Genomic DNA, 19119 nt, shown 5'->3' on the forward strand with positions numbered 1-19119 from the left:
ATAAATTCGAACTGGATGCGGGTTTTCAGGACCAAAGGCGGAGAAAAGTTATTACATATTTCCTATCAAAGTTTGGCGGTGATGAAAGTGGTGCGGATGTGATCAAGTAAAAATCTGGTGGACCGGATCGTTTCTTCTGTTTTTTATTATTCGAATCAATATTCCGGATAAACAGTGGCATACGCGAGCCTATAAATATACGCACGACCGCTCCTCTCTCGGTTACAAACACTCCGCGTACCGTGTGCTCGCTCGCTCGCTCGCTCGCTCGGGCGGTACGCGTACGCGCGCATCCTCCGTTTCGATTCGACGGACAGCGTCCTCGAGAACGTCGACTCGAGAGATCGGTACCGACGCTAACAACTAAATACCGATCGGTCGTTGGCGCGATCGAGCAACATCTTTCACCGAGTTCCATCGATCTTCGTCGATCCACGGAGGGCGATGGATCGCCGGTCGCGCGCGAATCCGTTTTTTCGGACGAGGACGAGGACGAGGACAGGGACAGGGACAGGGACAGGGACGGGGATGGTGACGGGGTCGGTGTCGGGGTCGGGGTCGGGGTCGGGGACAGAAACGAGACCCGACGGCTCCGTCCACGGCTCGCGGCATTGTCCATTGTGAAAATATTAAATGTAGGCCAGGAGGGCAGGTCGCTTATCGTCGAACTAACCACTTCCCATCGACGCGCCCGGCCGCCCATTGTCCCGTCATTATTCCAGTTAATTAATTATTAGTACGCCATGACGTCGTAATTGATGCACAAGAGCGAAATCCGCAGGGTGTACAGGATGCGGGGGAGAAGGTTATAACCTATTTATAACGATCGCGTCGATTCTATTACCATTGTCATCGTCAAGGTCTCATCTAGCGCTAGGATCGCGGTCGCGATTCGCTCGGAAAAGTCCGATCTCGACGGATCCGTCGACGTCGGGTAACTGCCGAAGATGCCCGGCACCGATCGACGACTAGGAATCCGACGGGATCCGAGTCGCGGCGACGTTTCTTCTACATCGATTGACGGATTCGCGAGAGCCGAACGCGAACGCGTTCGCGATTCTGCGTATAGGGTGTCGGGTCCGTCGCGTCGCCAGGAACGGAAACGATGCTCTTTCTCTCTCTCTCTCTCTCTCTCTCTCTCTCTCTCTCTCTCTCTCTCTCGCGCGCGCGATCTGTGTTCGCGAGAGTTGTCTCTCTTCCAACTAGACGACCGTTTCCACAGCGAAATTTTTACAAAATTCTTAAAGTTGGCAGTCGTACGTAGATTACACCGTTACAACGCCATCCTAAATTTCGAACGATTGGCAAAAGCTGGCGCAGCATCCTCGCAGAAAATCGTTCTTCTCTCAAAGTCGTAGGAACCCATCGACGAGCTTGCAGAGATACAATTCCTCCCGATTAAAATGAGAATCCAGTAAACGATTCGAACGCTGTGAAAACGTCTACAGTACTTGGATCGTATTCAGATCGGAGACTCGACTTGTCGTTATCTTCGAGGAGGAGGAGGAGGCGGCTCTCTCCGAGTTCCTTCGCCGTGGCGGACGATGCACCCGCCCCGTGCCACTGCACGACCGAATTAAAAAGGATGGGGGGGGCTGACGCTGTACGGACGTCCTCGTTCCCGGTCTCTCTTTTTTCTCTCCTCGAGAGAAAAGACGTGATCGTCGGTCGTGATCGTCGGTCGAATCCGACGCGTCGGCCCATCCGGGTCGTCCGATCGCTCGCTTACCTAATCCGTTCTCATCTATCCGGTCGTCCGTCTACGATCTATCTGTCGATCTACGCGCCTATCTCGCTACTTGATACAATCGCCTAACCGACTGTCCGATGTTACGGGATTGCTCCGTGGGACACCGACCCTGGCCTCGATCCTGGCCACGCCCACGGACGAGGCCGCGCCCATGTTCGCGCCGGCAGGGAGACCGTCCTCCGATTGCCCCCGGGGTGCCGAACCAGCTGCTTCCCGAGCAAACGGGATCCCCGCTCTCGTCTTACTTTCGCTCGTCCTTCTTTCGAACACGACCGTCGCTGTGTTCGCGTCGGTTCACCGCTTCACCAACCAACCAACCAACAACCACTGATCGGGCACAAACTCGATTAAACGTCTCTCCTTTGCCTCCTGGAATACGACATTCCGTTTATGTTCCGCGAACTCGTTCGTTTCGGAACCGGTCGACGAAACGCGCGGGCGTTTCCTCGCTGCTCTTACACCAGAGATTCGGGATTCGCCGGCAAGATGGTCGTGGGTGCGTTGTTCGACAGGAGAGCCCCGTTCTCGGTGTCCTTCGCGTTGCCCTCGGGCCGGGGCCGAAGGTCCTTGGACGCCACCAGCAGATTTCGTCGCCGAGCCTCCTTCTTTTCGCGTTCGACCTGCCGACAGACGCGTTTCGTTCGAATCGTGACAACGCCGCGAGAATTATTCTAGTAAGAGGGATCGTCGAGGAACCTACCTTGAAGAACAATCGAAGATAGTGGCAGGAGAACGCGACGCACTTGCCGTCCTCACCCTCGGCGTCGATGTAGACGCCTCGGACGAGGATCGAGTTGCTGCAATTGAGCAGCACCAGGAAAACGAAACAGCCGACGTGGGTGATCCAGCAGGAAAGCTCCAGATTGCTCGGGATCAACCAGAGGTCGAGCAGGTTCCAAATGGCGCGCCACACGTTCACCGTGCCCAGGAAGCTCAGCAAAAGAAAACCGTCCGCGGCGATTAGCCGCGCGAGACCCCGAAGACGGCCGCACACGTATTTCATCAGTGGCTGCAGACAGTACGTCACCGTCACGATCACGTACCCGATGGCCTGTAATTCAACGTGCCAATCGTTAGGACGCGTTCGCAGAATCCGATTTATATCGATCGCGGTGTCGCGTCGGATCCAACGATCGCGGATGGCCCGGTTCCTTTCGGTTCGGCGACCGATTTAGCTGGCCACCGTCGACACCACACACCCCCTCTTAGATTCAACGAAATCGCTGCCATTTCGCCGTCGAGCGGACGCGTTGGACTTTTTACGAAGTTAGCCTTCGCAAATTTGTCACACTTTTATTTATGCAGGAGATGCAAGCTCGACCGTTTAGGAATAACAATAATACCCGTTATCGCGAACGCTTCCACGTCGACTCGTCGACTCTTTTGTCGATGCTAACGGTATCCGATAAGGGGCACGATTCTTTGGATCCTCGACGATCGTCGCGTTGCATCGATTTCGAAAAGAAACGGATTCGCGACGTCGAACGGTAAGAAGACTGCGACTCTCGATAATCCACGAAACGTTGTCGAACCGAAAAAAGTATCGACCACCTTAGAAGAAACCGGCCTGCTCGATCGTCGCGTCTAATTCAAGCTGGTGCAAGAGACGAAGGTAAAATACGGCGCTCGACTCGATCGCGATAATTCGCTTCCGTCTGGCCGCGAAGCAGTCTGGCGCCACGAAATTTTGTTTACGGGTTTCCCCAGCAGGTTTTTCTTTATCGAAGCTCGGAACGCTGTGGCTGAGACGAACATGACTCCGATGCAGCCGGTGGCGGTGTCTGAAACGGTGATTTCGATCGGTCGTCGATCATTGTGGTATCGACGATCGCGAGATCACGCGGCCGACGCGGCCGACGCGGCCGACGCGGCCGACGCCGCGCTGACATCGCTTACCGGAACGTTGTTGTTATTGTCTGACAACGAGCCGGCTACCTGGCGCCGATCCGCCGTCATTTTGCAATTAAGCGCCGCAGTCGCGCCGCAGCTAGGCCGCGGAATCACCGGTAAACACGACCGGTCTCTCTTTCTCTTTCTCTCTCTCTCTCTTTCTTTCTTTCTCTCTCTCTCTCTCTCTCTCTCTCTCTCTCTCTCTCTCTCTGTGTGTCATCGCCGAGTCCACAATTTCGGTACAGCGAGGACTCGTGGCAAACAACACGGAGGAGGATTCTATTTTCCTGAGGCTCGTCGATCAGCGACGGCAACAATCCGACGATCGTTATCCGACTCGGACGATTCGCGAATCATTTCGGAAGCGATCCTGCTCGTCGGTCGTCGACTCGTCGACGAACAGGAGAGAGTGACGGCGGCGGCGGCGGCGGCAGACGGTCCACCGTGATTTCGAATAGAACAGGCCGCGCCGGACAGGAACAATGCTAATGCCGGCAAACTGGCCGGCTCGGAGAATCAACGATCGTCATTATTGAAAAATTAAACAAATCCTCTCGTTGACCGCGTTCTCCGCATTGACCGCACCGCATTGCATCGCATTCAGCCAAGTAAACGCGGGCTGCAATAACGTCTCTCGCACACGAGCGCACACGAGCGCACACGCGCGAACACAGAGAGATCAACAGTTTTGTCATGTGCCCTCGCAATCATGCAATTGGCGAATATTCAATTATACAATCGGACCAACAGCGTGCCGCTCGCGCGCAGCGCGTAGGTGGCACGTTTCAAAATGTCGTTCAACACGTGATTGCTAATGACACCCGACGACACGCGTTCATCGATTCTGCTTCGACCGTTCTCGCCTCGCGTCTCGCGTCTCGCGTCTCGCGTCTCGCGCCCGTTTTACTCGCATCGATCAATCTCCTTCGTCGTCTTCAGTTTCTACCGGTTCGTTTCTAGACTGTACCTGCCGACACGTAACTCCGCGAGATCGCGTCTAGGCGCGCGTCTACAATCGACTCGTGAACCGATCGGACAATTATGGAATTTCCGCGGGGTCCATGCGTGTATATGTGCATACATGTATACACGTGTACGTATAGCCGATTCGACTTGCAATTCGAATTTCTTTGCAAATCTGTTGCGAAGCAATTCGGTTCCGACTTACGAGGGATCCGATCGCCGAGTACTCTGGATCGTCCGGGAACAGATAGATATCGACGAGTATCCAAACACCCCTCCACACGAACACGACCAGGGTACCAACGACGCCAACGCTGAACGCGCAATCCAGCAAGTACAACGACCAGTCTCTCGTGTTCTGCAAACAAACAACATAAACGATAGATAAGCTCGATCCGCGCCGTGGCCGCCGAGGACTCGGGCAATATTTGCGCGGAGACTCGAGAACTATGATAAGCGTTCGCACACTATGCGGGACATTATTTGTACGGGGAACGCTAGTAATTGGTTCCGAACGATTCCGCGCGAATCGGACAGCGACAAACTCGATCCGAAATCACGAATGTTCATCCCTGGCACGCGAGTTCCGCACGATGCTCGAATAATAAATTGTGTCGCTCGCCTCGAATTCGGTATCCGGAGCATTTATCCGGAATCCTCGAGACACCTCCTGGCAGTTTCGATCGCGCAAAGATCGGCATTGTCAACGATATCGCGACGTCGACCGCGTCCGACCGAATCTCTCCGTCCTTGAAATCGCTCCACCGAAAAGGCCGATTCGACTCGTCGGCACCGTCGACGAAATTGCCACGAGTAGATTGCAGCTAATAACGACAACGACAACGACAACGACAACGACAATGATAATGCCGATGCTAATGCTAATGCTAATGCTAATGCTAATCCTAATGCTAATGCTAGGGTTAATCTTAATGGTAAGGTTGTCATCGCGCCATCAGCCTGCGTACATCGATGGTGCACGAATAATCGGTTTTCGCGCGATCGCTCGACTCACGCTTCCCTAAATCCAGCGATTCATCGAACGACAAATTGCTGGCGCGTCGAAGGGGATATACGCGCGGCTATCGTTGCGACGACATCGCGTCGTCGCTGGGAGCGAATATTCCGAAAGAAAACTGTTCGCGAACGACCGTCGCGAGACAAATTCCGAGAAATATTCCGCGATGCTGGATATTGGTTGGAGCGGCGCGCAACGCGACGACCGCCGCAAACTTCGATCGACCGAAATACACTTCCGATTCGCCAATTTTCGACAACTCGACGATTCGACGGCGGTCCGACGAACGCAGTCACGATACTATCGCGAAACAGCGAAATCGATCCCCGAAGGATCTTCCGGTAGATTGTCGCGGGACGCATAGTTTGCGAGGCAAACCCGCGTCTGCAGTCTGCGTGCACCGCCCGATTACTTTGCACCCTTCTGTCCTCGATTTTTAACTGACACAGAGGACTCAACTGACGATAATTAAGTCAAGATTCGTTCCACTGTCTCCGTTAATTTCGCAGCGAACGTCGAACGGGATATTTCGAGGATGTATGTATACCTCGGGAAGAGACAACGGCGTGTGTGCCTCTCGCAAAATCAACTCTGATCGAAAAACTTTCAACAATGCGACGACGCTTTTCCGTCCACAGTTTTGCTTCGACGCAGCCGGGCCGAATCTCGCGCTCGTCTTGCGTACGCTCGGAGAATGCGCGGATCGCTTCCGAACGGATTGCGAAAAATTTGCAACGTTCGCGAGCATTCGATAATCGAGAAAGACGACGTCGACGCGATTGGGCGTGAAAGGAGTTTCGCGCCAAGACCCATCGAGGAAACGCGCGACCGTCGGACTTCAAGGTGAGATTATTATGAAAGAGAATTGAGGTTGAAAGAGAGTCAATTAGGCGTATAAGCTTTTAAGGTCAAGATACGTAATAGGAAAAGTTCAATGTCAAAGGAGGTTGGTTCGCCGTTCGACGGAGAGCGACGCGCGCGACTGCTCGTGGCCGGAAACGGGGCCGAGATCCCCGAAACCTGCCGTCGTCGAAAACGGATGACGCGTTTGCCGACGAAGAGAAAGCGCGCGCCGACCCGACAGTTTCATCAGAATTTGACGGCGTCTGCATCCTGCAGCTGGCGGTCGACGGCTGGAAGCTGGGCTCGTGCGTGTGCAAACTGCACGAACGCGATACCGTTAGACAGGTCGAGTCGGGTCGCGTCGGGTCGGGTCGGAACGGGTCGCGGGAGTTGGGAGTCGGGAGAGACAGCCGGAAACTGCGCTTATACCTTGGGCACATCGATGCCACCGCATGCACTGTGCAACGTGCATCGTGCAACGTGCAATGCGCGGCGATGAGTCGAAATGCACCGTCTAAGCTGTTACGTTTCCTACTTAACATCTACCCTTCTTCCGATCGTGCCCGCCGCGACCGATCGGATTCTTCGGTCGTTTTCCGAAAATCGAAAATCGAAAATCGAAAATCGTCGAGTCTCCGTTTGTCGCGTTTCAACCTGTTTTCCGTAGATCGCGCGATTCCTTTGTTCCGTTTCGCGCGGTTCACGGGCCCGATCGCGGCGCGTTCTTTGGCGACGGTGAGCAGTGGAATCGCGAAAGATGTTGCGAGGATGACCGATCAAGATACAAAGGGTACACAACACGGCGTTATCGCCGAAGGGGTAGAAAATTTTCCGCAATCTCTGTACGCGGGCACGACCGCGTCGTAAATTCCAAACGACCGATATCGGCCGACTACGTGTTCGGTCGACTACGCGTCGCGGGATGCGCCGAATTTTTCTATCGAGCGCGTCGCGCGACCTTTTGCTAAAATTTCCAGCGTCGACGACCGTCCGAAGAATTTTTGTCCGAGCAACGCGAACGCGCGAGGTTGGTTGGTTGGTCGACGAGGGTGCTCCCCCGACCTTGAGAAAAGTTGCTCGAGATTGGGACAGGGAACGACAGGCAACGGATGCGTTCTTTTCTCTGAGTAAAAACGCGATCTTCAACTTCAACGGCCGCGTCGCGACGATGGACGCTCTCTACTTACGTTCACGCGGAACATGGTCGGTACGTCGAAGTATCCGGAAACGGAGTCCAGACAGAGAGTGGACGGCGGCGCGGATATGTTCCTGACGGCTCGCATGATCGCGAGGGCGAGCAGACTGACGGCCGTGGTGGCGAACACGGTGCTGGGGGTGAGTTCGGTGTAGAGGTCGAGGGCCTGCCACGCGCCGCGCCACGCGTTCACGCAGCAGAACCCGAACACGGCCGTGTACAGCCTGGATCCGAGGTAATAGGAGAGCCGGTGCTTATCCGGGTGCAGCAAATCGTTCAGAAAGTTCTGGGAGACGTTGAACGCGAACAGGCCGACGAACCCGATCACGATCGAGGTCAGGCTGCTCAGCACAGGGTCCTCGGGGTAGACGTAGAAGTTGCTCAGCCCCCAGGTGCCTCGCCAGTAGCCGACCACCGCGGGAGCGGCCACGGCCACCGAGAACACCGTGTCCAAGATTGTCAGTATCGCGTAATGGAGCCGGCTCGACGAACGACCGCTCAGACCGCTCGTCATCCCGGTGCCGCCGCGTAACTCGACCATTCTCATCCGATCACGACGATCTCGATCGAGCTTAGACGCACCGCCGCAGCTCATCGTTCATCGCGAATACCTCGCTCTAGCGCTCTCGGGCAGGTGGGTCCCTTCGAGGGAACACCGCCGACAGGGCATCCTCTCGCTCCCTCCCTCTCCCTCTCCCTCTATCCCTCCCCCCTTTCTCTCTCTCTCTCTCTCTCTCTCTCCCTCTCTCTCTCCTTCTGTTCCAACCTAACCCGTTGCTCCCGATTCCCGATGATCCGTTTCTACGCGTGCACGCGCCACGCTCCCAGCGATCCCGCTCGTCGAGTATTCTTCCTTCGACCCCTGTTGAGAAGCGGCCTTTGCCCCAGACGACTTTTCCGGTGTTCAAGGTGCTTGAGAAATCCTCGGCCACGGCTCGCGCAACGTCTCTTCATCCATCGCGTGGATCAACATTGTTCCGGTCTCGATCTTTGCGCGTCTCTCGTCGGATTGCAACGAGAATCAGAAAGCGAGAACAAGAGAGAGAGTGAGAGCGAGGGAGGGGGGGGGGGGGGTGGAAGAGAGACAGCGGAAGGTATCAGCGTTTGCAGCGAATCTTCTTGAAGTAGTACTGTCGTCGGACCTCTGCGACCATCCTACCTGGAGCACCTCGTTCGCGGAGAGCTCCTCGATTCTACAGAATCCTCGGCAAACTTCGAGCAGCGGATTCTCTTTGCCGGATCGATTCTCATCCTCGAACGGTCCATAACCTCGACATCGCGCCGCGAGTCCCGCACACTCTGTGCATCTTCCAGGTGTTGTAGCTTCGAGCGGCTCTGCTCTCGGGATCTTTTCTTCGAATCCTGGATGATCGGTATCTCGAGGTATTCCGAGACAGTTCCTTTCCTCTCACTGTTTCCCGGGGATCTGCGGCGACGGCGACGGCGACGGCGACGGCGACGAGATGGTGCACCGATGCACACGGGGCGAGTACGCGGCTCTCGTCCGACAGACAGGTCGGGCTGCGGGTGAGTACTGGCATTTGTTCAGTCACCGCTATCTTTTATCAAGTGCTAAGCACGGACCAACACTATCGCATTATCATGAACGGCTTCGTCACACGGGCCATCACACGGGCCATGGCATAGAGAATAGTACGGTGCCTCTGCTCTCTTCCCTTCCTTCCGCGATCTCGTCGACGGAACCCCCACCCACACACGTGCCCGCCCGTGTAAACCTACGTGTACGTGCTTGATTAACGAGTGCGGGCGCGGGGACGAGCTTTCGACACCCACCAGCCACGCACCACGCTACACGCTCCACGCTACGCGCTAACGCCGCTCGATCCACGATCCACGATCCCGAGAAAGCGACGTGCCAGCAGCTGGACGTTTCCGCGCGCTCGCACGCTGCAGAGATCGGATTGCGCGCAATCGAGGATTCGTCGCAGAAATCGAGACAGCTTCCAACGAGAGTCGGCAAGCAGCCGCCCCAAGTTCGGCTAACAGAGTCCTCGAGTCAACGAGTAGTACGGCGACCAAGGCGAGAGGACGCGCTTTCCTTTCGAAACGAATCCAACGATCGGGCCTGGGACTTTTCCAATTCAAATTCTAATCGCAATTTACTTTTATTTACACCGGAGAGGAAACACCTTCGCTTTATTCGCAAGAGGAAACCCTCTCCGCGGATCGGGGTATCTACTCGCATATACCGAAACGATTGGAAGACGAGTCAATTTTGGTAAAACGCGTCTACCGTGGACCTCCGTCGCGACCATCTTGTCGCGAGCTTTACTCGTAACCGAGTGTAATGGCTCGTCGAGCGGGCCCCCGATCCGGCCGAGTAGTTGATTCAATCTTTCTCAGGAACCCTTTCTGCCATTGTGCGAGACAATGGAACAGAAGAAAACACCTAAATTCAATCGTCAGGCTTCGTCGGAATCAATTTGCGGTCGGTGCGCCGCCGGAGCAAGGTTTTTGGACGACGGCGGAAGACGCTATCCAGCGAGCTGCGAAATGCCGCGGTGGCCGGCTGCTCCGCAATTTCACCGATTTCGATGTAAACAAAATAGGCGACGCGACCATCGATTAACGACTTTGGAGCACCGACAAACAAGATCGATAAGAAACGAGATAGCGTTGTAGAAGGGACTCTTCTCCGCGCGACGAACCACCTTGGAGACTCATTTTTCTGAGTGGCGTTTCCTGTCCGGCCGTTTCATCGGGCTTTTGTCGCACCGAACTGGTCGCTAATCGGCATCTTTTTGTGCACCAATCAAGCTTGGATTACGACGATCCTCTCTCACCTTGACCCGTTAATTGTTTTTCGCGACGCGCTTCGTCGCCCGCGAAAATCAACCTCGATCACTCCGGCGCGGCGGTCCATTAGATCGCGTTCGCACCTCTTCGTCTTGGCCTCTGTCATCGACTTTGTTTCCAGAGGGCTCGCCAAGTTGAAGCTTTCGGAGATTTCTCCTTTGTTTCCAAGAAACATCAAACACGAGTCGTCGTCGTCGTCGTCGTCGTCGTCGTCGTCGTCGTCGTCGTCGTCGTCGATCGATCTGGTAAGCTCAGAGGACAGGATTTTAAAAGCAGAAGCTGACCTTGGAGACTCGGTTCCTTGTTCGAATATTTTCGAGAGAGCGCGACGTTCGCCAAAGAGTTTTCGCTTTTCGCGCGAGCTTGGCCGAACGATGTTGCGATAAACCGATAACTGTAATTGTTGGTAGGAAGACGTTTCTGGAATATACAGCTTGGAATTCGGCTTGATTAACCCGCAATTAGCGTTGCCGTTCCCCACCGAGACTGGTTACCGATAGCGATTACTTCGGTTTTAACAGTGCTGGTAGTTGACGGTCGAAAGAAACCTCGAACAACTATTTACTGGGAAATGCGTTATTTCGATGTGAGTACGCTTCCACGGTAATGGTAGCTCGTGCGGTAAACTGTCGACGGTAACGCCTCGCCGATCGATAAAGCCTGTCGCAGGAAAGTATACGTATTTGTATTTGTATAAATAGATCGCGACGTTAAATATTTGCCTTCGAGAAGAACGCGGGGATTTTGCGACGGCGAGAGGCGAGACTGAGCGTTTCGATCGAAATAATTAAAATGCGCAAGGTCATCTGGGAATGAAACGGAACTTACCGATTCGTATCTCGTTGGAAAAAGGTAGATCAAGCCAAGTTTGTCGACTAAAACGACCGTGGGGACTGCCATGACGTTCCGAACGGAGCGCAGTATCGCCAGGCTCGTCAGCGCCGTTGCAAACGCGCCAACGATTGCCCTGGAAGAAATTCATAGCAACAACAAAATATCCGACCAGAATCGAAAACCCTGTGTATTCGCGCGATCGTTCGTTCGTCCCGAGTACGCGCGCTGTCCAACAGCCATCGTCTCGACATTGAAATCGAACGAACGCGTACCACACCTAACGTTAGCGACAAAGAGGATTATCGTCTATTTTTGTCGCACGCATCTTAGACAGGATGATCTTTGCGTATAGTATAGGATCTTTGAAACGATTTTTCTTCCACCTACAATAATCGGCTACAATTATATAGTTGAGTGGTCGAGTTGTGCGCGTTGCAAGACTATGAAATAATAAAATTGCAACGGAACGTTGCGCGGCGTTGCGGACTTACCAAACCCGAGTGCCGATGTAGTTGTTGAAGATGTACCATCCGCCGCGCCATTGGGCGATGCAAGCGACCCCGAAGACGTACGTGTACGAAAATTGCAGGCTTTTTAGAAGCGCTTTGCAGAGCCGGCTCTTCTTCCTCGATGCGTGGTTTGCGCAGGCGCGATCGTGCAACCGCTTCTTGAAAATCGCGAACACAGTGTGCATCAGAATGCCGAAGATGAACGTCAGCAGTTGGGGAAACCTTGGAACGCGTCGACGAAAATTAGAGCGCGACGTATTGTTACGGGAGGATGGACCGTGGAGTTTCATCAACTAAAAATTCGTTCCCTGCGTTCTCGCGAAGCGGTCGACGGCGCGAGCACGAGGACTCGTAAACGGTGGAAAAGTCCAAAGAATTTCCCCGAGTATACGAGCCACGAACAAAAAATCGAGGGAAATTTGTGAATACTTTCGACTCACCATGCAACGTACAGATCCATCAAGGTCCAAATTCCCCACCAGAAGCTAACGACAGACGGAGCGAGGATCAACAATGCAAACGCCGCGTCTATCCACGACAAAAGTCTCTTGTTGCTCTTAAATTTCTCGGCCCAGTTCTTACGGTCATTGTCCGTAGGCGGGTGCTCGTCCTCGTCTTCCTCGCGATCCGGGTCCGCAAAAAGGATCGTGTCCACCTTATTATTCGCCTAAACGTGTGCACCGTTGAGGACAGCCAAAGAACGATACAAGTGGCTAGAAGAAGTTCTCGTACAATTTACCGTAAAATTCTTTTCCAAAGCATCGTCCAAATTCGATTCGGTTAGATTCGATTGCTCGAGGACAGCTTGCCCCGCATCGACGTCTCCTATATCCGCAGACTCCGAAGACTGGATGATTTCCTTCTCGGTTACGGAAAGTTGCCGACAGGACAGATGGACGTACGACGATGCTTCCGACAATTTGGCATCTCCCCGATCGGGCTTTCCAAACGCTTCGACGATATCGTCCAAGCTCCTCGCCCTCCTTCCGTTCGAATTCGACATGCTATCGGAAGAGCTATCGATCCAGCGATATCGGACCGGATCTATCGAAGAGCCAGTGGCCGTCGACTGGCACACGGCAGACATTCCCCTGTCCATGACAGTCCGTCGTTACCGTCGCAAAATCCTCTTACTCGAAGCAGCGCGAACGTTTTCGCGCGTGGTTATCGCCTGGTGCGAACGAGACGCTTGCGCAAAAACCGATTGTTCGGTCGCGGCGACCGTTGCAACCGGCCACGAGGCTTTGTCGGATCCGATCTCCATACGTACGCGTACCAATTGTTTGCAATTGAAATCAGACGGATTATCGCAGATGCGCCTCCAACAGCTTTTTATTCTCGTTCGCGTGGCAGACATTGCGCGTTGCGGCAGGACCGTTCTCCGTCCTCTTCCACCCTTTTTACATTCCAGATTCAATACTTTGGATTGTCCCAACGATCCCGGATCGTTGATTTCCTTGGAAATTTCAGGTTCCAAGTTACAATCTTTCTCAGTTTCGAACGATTTTGTAAGAACCTGGATAAAACGTGCGCGGCGTCGTCGTCGTCGTCGTTGTCGTAGACGACGTCGTCGCAACGCGATAATTCTTTATCACTCCTGCTAATGTGAACGCAGCACCGTTAAGCATTTTATCGGAAGTAGACGGAATTCAAGCGGAGAGGTCCTTGCAAAGAAAACCACGCTGCTCGTATTCGGACGATCAAATATATATTGCGGGTGAAAAGTTCCCCGCGACCATGGAATTGGACGAGCAAACAAACCGTCGCCGCACCATCGTTAAACGATAATTGGCTGCGCACATACGACCGCGATGATGATCAAATATCCGCAAGGTTGTCCGGGCCACCAGTTAAATCGGCGTAAACTTCGTGGAACGCGAGCATTCGGCAAATCGAATTAACGCCGCGATATCTGGAAACGTTGGTGCGCAACCAAATTCGCGATGATACACATACGCTTAACGAACTTGGACGGAGAATTTCGAGGTGTCGATAAGCAGCGCAAATAACGAAATCTGTTTCGTACTCGGACTCGCGGCGCAATCGGTCGGAAACTTGGCCCCAGGCGCCACTGATAAACGTTAATTGCGGCGCCCGAGCTCGATTGCACCCGGGCGTCTTCCATCGCGTCTAAAGTCCAAGTGTCTAAATCCACTCGGAAACCGTTCGGGTGTTTACGTTTGTTCCCTGTCCTTAGAAGCGAAGCTCGTCGACCACCGATTTCCGTGATCGCGATTTCCGTCCGAATGCTAAAAGAATTTTCGAAGCCTCGATATCCGCGACGCAAAAACGATCGAGATCCTTCTTCTTTTCGTCGACGTTTTTGCCAAAGTCCGACTCCGTGCAAACACCGAGAACCGTTAAGCTCCTCCCAGGAGGAGTTTGCAGGACGCCATTTTGTTCGGCTCTCGAGGGCATGGTAGATAATGGCGGAGAGCTGGTTTGGCCCACAAAAGTTTCGTCGTCGACGCGGATCTTTTCGGCAGATTGCCGCTTGGAGACAACGTATATACGCAGACATTATTAACACGGAGTTTGCGTTTGTTTGCAACAGGATCGCAGAGTTTGCGTAGTCTACGCCGTGCAGACTCTGTTTTCGTTTCATCGAAACGCTACACCACGTGCTAACGCGTTAAACGTTGTTCAAACAGAAGCGAACGGACGCGTGCGCGATATTTCGCGTAAACGTCAAATCGCGATTAACGTGGAAGAAGAAATCGGTGCGTTCCGTGGTCGGGACGATGGCCGGTATCTCGTCCAGCGGCCGCATCGCCGCCATTTTCAATTCCAAGCCGAGGGATCACCGGTTCGATGGAATACGTAGCATACGGATCGGATGCGATTCATTTGCATGGAAATTCAAATCGGAGGAAAGAGGTTGTCTTTGCACGCCCCTTGGGTCCTACCTTGTCCATCGATTCGTCTTTTACGTAGCTGTGCTGGAAGGTTGAATCGTTTCACCGGAGCAGCACGTCGATTACCGTGTAACGAGTCGATCTTGTATACGTTTCACTTTATTGGAATTACATTACATTGACAGATGTACACCGCTCTTTGCAAGCCCTGTCCTTATAAAAATACGTAATACTAAAATACGATCGCGCAACAAGCAAGATTACCCATAAATTAGAAAGCGAAACTAGCGGGGTCGTTAAATACAGTCGTTTATTTTGTACCTCGAATGAACGAATGGTAATGGTCGTGATCCTTGTTTTGTGCGTGTACGGTGTCGTTTCTCGCTTGGAAAGAGCACCGCGTCCGTTAATCGGTAATATCTTTGTTCGTTAATCGTCTCGCACGTGTCTTTTCTCCTTAAGTAAGTAAGTAAGTAAGTAAGCAAGTATATCCGATCTCCGAAAATCAATCAAAGAAGAACAACCCTTGTCGATATACATACATATACATATACATACACAGGTGTATACATATATCTACATACATGTAATATGATCATCAATGGACGTTTTTCGTATTTCGATTTACGCATCGAATTGCTCTCTCTCTCTCTCTCTCTCTCTCTCTTTCTCTCTCGCACACTCTTTCATTCCTCTTACCCTTAACTCTCGCGCATTTTCTCTATCGTTTATATACATATATAAACGCAAGGTATAAAAAATAAAGTCGAACAAGATATCGTTTCTTTCGTTTTCGTTCCTAGCAAAAATACGAAACCCGTGGATAGGCTACAGACATGCTCCCGAGTGCGACTTTGCGCGATACATAATTAATAATAAATCGTCACCGTTTTTCGCGCGTTCCATGCAATTTCCTCGCGTTCTTTCTTTCGTTGGACTTGTCGAGAAAGAAACCTGCGTCGTCGCGTCGAGACGCGGAAACCAAAGACATTGAGAAAGAAAAATCGCAGAAAAAGAAAATTGGAAGAATCTAGAACGCGTGGAATAATCGCGTGTACGACGACGTTACATGGAACGTCGAGCGAACGGAATCCGGAACACTCTAGCGGAAACACGTCTCGAGTTGCGGGAGGTCGTCGCGTCGCGGATCTTTTGCCCGCTGGCAGACATGCTCGTCGGACAGGGAGATCGCGAATTATACAGAACAAGAGAGGCAAAACTTTGGTCCGTATTACGTGCTTATTATAAGTTACAAACGGTCCTATATCACGCTTTTAAAAATCATCGTCGAGGAGATGGTGGTGTCGACTCGGATGATCGCGTCGGCAATCGGTCTCTATCTAGGAATGTCCCCGAAGGACGTTCGTTCTTCTGGAAGTTGTTCAGGAACGATCGGAATTTCTCGAGAAACGGACAGACTAGTCAAGTAGGTAGGTATACCCGCCGATCGCTCGCGGTCTCGCGTTTTCGTTTCCCGCGACTTTTGGGAGTCTTGGTACTTCTTGAAGTAGGAGTCGCGAGATCGCGACGTCTCATCGTTAGATCGGAGGCGGCCCGTTCGGATAGACGAGCCTTGGCGTGAAGCTTCTCGCCAGGTTGTTCGACAGCATACAACTGTAGTCTTCTTCGGCGGACGGGACCAGCGAAGCGATGCCGAGGACTACCAGCATCAGCGCCTGGATCGGCAACGAGATGCGCAGCACTCGGCCCAGGAAACGGTATCCTCGCGACAATACCGTCAGGTGGCCACCGTCGTTACTGAAACACGGTAGAATCCTTGCTAATCGAATAAATTTCCCGAACCGACCGAACAAACGGCGGTTCGGTTCTCGTATCGAAATGGTGTTCGAGTTCGAGCAACGAGATCACCCAAGATACTTTCTGCGACGATTCGAGAGGATCGTATCGCGTTGCTCGACGTTCGACGACCCTGCGATTTCTTCCAAGTTTTCAATCGGTTTCTATCCCTCCGGTTACAAGTTACATTCAATTGTTTCGAAAGCGACGGAAAGATATTTTTGTTTACCATCTTTTGGAAAATATTTCACGGCGCGATCGAGAATCGAAGCGATGTCAAAACCTTGATTCGGCAGCTACATTTTCTATATACGTATACCCGGAACAGTCAAACTTTGCTCGGGTCAAAGTGTTCCAATGTTCTGGGGCTCTAGTTTTCTTCCAACGCGCTTTTATCGTTCCAACGGCAAACGATAAAAGCAGGATTCCATCGGAAAACCTTGCTCCGAAAAAAGCCAAAAACATAAAATTGTACAACATACTCTGTACCAGATGCGGCGCGGGGCTGTACGGTACCAGAGGCAGCTTCGTCGAGCAGCTACAATAAGTAAAAGAGAAAACATAAACAATAAGGTACTGTGCGTGTGAATGCTGGTGCGGCTGGCCACGGAACGATTCTAAAGAACTCGTGTGTAATCGTACTTCGATCTCGGCCGTTTTACGGTCGGAAACGCAATATACGATCAGCGGAATACACGATTCTCTGCGATTCTCGGTGGAAACTGGAGCAAACGTAATTAACGGACTGCGGATGTTTATGCGGTACACGTCGAGCGTCCAATGGAATTTAGAATTTAGGGGGGGGACAGAGGAATCTATCCCGGATGCCAAAATTCTGTAAAAAAACTCTCGGTCCCCCGGTTCCGAACTGTTCGGAACGCACGCGGAATCGATCTTCGAATGGGAAAACACTAATCGGTTTCCGTGACCAGCGTTCGGATAATCGTTCAACGTGATTCTACGACGCGGTGCATACGTGTCTACACCGAGTAGCAACAACGGTTGAGAAGCGAGAACCAGTTTCGGCAAGCAGCCGCAGAGGGTTGTCGTTTCCTGGAATACGAACTTTGAAAGCTTCCAGCGATATACGCGTATACCGCTGAGGAGTTCGATACCGTTTCGAGACCGAAAGAGAGCGAGCGAAATGTGCCGGGGGTCTTACGTCTCGCGAGAGGGAAGCGAGGGACGAGGTTGCCGCGACGGCGTCTCTAGGATCCATTCCGAGAACCACGCCCAGTTTCAGAGCGTAGATGCCCGTCAGTCGTCGAAGAGACTGCATCCTGAGTCGCAGCTCCTGCAAGCACGCTCTGGTTTCCCCTTTCTCCTCCAGCAACTGGTTCGCCATTTTCTGCAGCGAGAGGACACGGGGCTCGCATCGTTCCAGACTGTCCCTCGTCTCCCTGAAAAAGAAAATCGACAAATCGGCTCAGTCTCGATCATCTCCCTCTAACGACGTGGGCGAATCGGACGTCGCGGATGAGGCCTACCTGAACTTATTGTACTTGGCAGTTATGACTTCCATGGATTCTGTGAGGTCGACCGGCTCGTTTGCTCTTACATCGATCTCGGTCTTCTCGAGCCAGGCGAGCAGCTCCTCGATGATCCGGTGGAACTGATGATTCGACATCAAGGTGGTCTGCAACCGTTGTTGCCAGCGCGCGGCCAGCGCGCACACCTTCTCCCACCTTTCGTTGGCGACGATCAACCTTTCCCTGAGCTGCGCGGCCCTCCTGGCGTCCTCCTTGTGCTCGGCCAGGTGCGCCCCGACCGTGTTCAAGCTCGCGAGGATGCTCTTGTGGCTGTCCAGGTCGAGCAGGAACGCTCGGTGATCCTGGATCACATCCTCGAGGTGGTCGATGTCGCCGGGCGGCGATCGTTGCTCGCTCTGCGTACCCTCCGCAAACTCGAGCCATATCTCCAGCCGCCACAAGTCGTTCTCCAGCTGAGCCCAGTTGCGTCGAGAGCACAGCGGACAGGTCAGCCTGCCGTTGTCGCTGGAGACAGACAAACGGAAAGTTACATTGAATATCTCGCGGCAAACCATCTCCTCCGGAGTTCAGACGCTCTCTGGATTAGCGTCGTCTGGATTACGAGACGGTCGGAATAGCCGAGCGGAGGCGGTAGAAGATGGGCTCGCCTCGAAACTCTGTACGAAAAGGAGCAGGTCTAACCAAAACGAGTTTAGCGAACGTTTACGATCGTTAACGAGAAACTGTTGGCGCGAAAGGGGGAACACGCTCGGTGTGGTCTCGGGGTGGGGAGGGGAGGGGAGGGGAGGCGCATATGTATGTACACGTAGAGAGCGCCGGTGTCGGCCGCCGACCAGTGTGCGACCAGAACTCTCCCGTTTGATATTGGCTCAATGGTCTTAATCGGGGAAGCCCTTGCCGATTAGTCGCAATTAAACAAGTTGGGCTAATCATTTGGCACAAGGTTCCCACCTGAGCTCTCGGATCTGCTGTTCCCGGGTTCTTGCCAGCTGCAGCAGGGTCTCGTATCTGTCCGTCAACGATTCCACTTGGTCGGCCTTGGCGTCCTGCGGCGTCAGCTTGCCGTCCACCGTCAGCAGGCCGTGGAGATGTCGGACCAGTTCGATCGTCGATTGACAGGTTCCTATTAGTTTGCTCTGGAAAAGGAAAACGTTTTCA

The 19119-nt window shown here is 53.1% G+C and overlaps 3 protein-coding genes across 5 annotated transcripts in view; all 3 read right to left on the reverse strand.

Moving 5' to 3' along the window:
* Positions 1-139: 139 nt before the first annotated feature.
* LOC144476245 (uncharacterized) lies at positions 140-9180 on the reverse strand. The gene is made up of 4 exons (XM_078192946.1): positions 7652-9180; positions 4809-4961; positions 2451-2801; positions 140-2370 (listed from the first exon to the last, which is right to left on the reverse strand). Exons 1-4 carry the CDS (start codon positions 8252-8254, stop codon positions 2206-2208), a joined length of 1272 nt encoding a protein of 423 aa, XP_078049072.1. The 5' UTR covers positions 8255-9180; the 3' UTR covers positions 140-2205.
* Positions 9181-11797: 2617 nt separating this feature from the next.
* On the reverse strand, positions 11798-12924 carry LOC144476246 (uncharacterized). The gene is given in 3 exon segments (XM_078192947.1): positions 11798-12041; positions 12260-12497; positions 12603-12924. Coding segments are annotated over 3 exon segments (798 nt in total). The 5' UTR covers positions 12919-12924.
* A 1891-nt stretch (positions 12925-14815) lies between these two features.
* Msp300 (Muscle-specific protein 300 kDa) overlaps positions 14816-19119 on the reverse strand; it is a 103727-nt gene continuing 99423 nt past the window's right edge. For all 3 annotated transcript variants that reach the window (XM_078192031.1, XM_078192032.1, XM_078192033.1), the window contains 5 exons: positions 18913-19097; positions 17959-18465; positions 17634-17871; positions 16954-17009; positions 14816-16432 (listed from right to left, as the gene is read on the reverse strand). In XM_078192031.1, the coding sequence (XP_078048157.1) occupies positions 16213-16432; positions 16954-17009; positions 17634-17871; positions 17959-18465; positions 18913-19097 (1206 nt within the window). In that variant the 3' untranslated portion in view covers positions 14816-16212. The remainder of the gene's footprint in view (positions 16433-16953; positions 17010-17633; positions 17872-17958; positions 18466-18912; positions 19098-19119) is intronic.

Source organism: Augochlora pura, chromosome 10 (genome assembly GCF_028453695.1).
Source record: "Augochlora pura isolate Apur16 chromosome 10, APUR_v2.2.1, whole genome shotgun sequence".
Classification (NCBI taxonomy): domain Eukaryota; kingdom Metazoa; phylum Arthropoda; class Insecta; order Hymenoptera; family Halictidae; genus Augochlora; species Augochlora pura.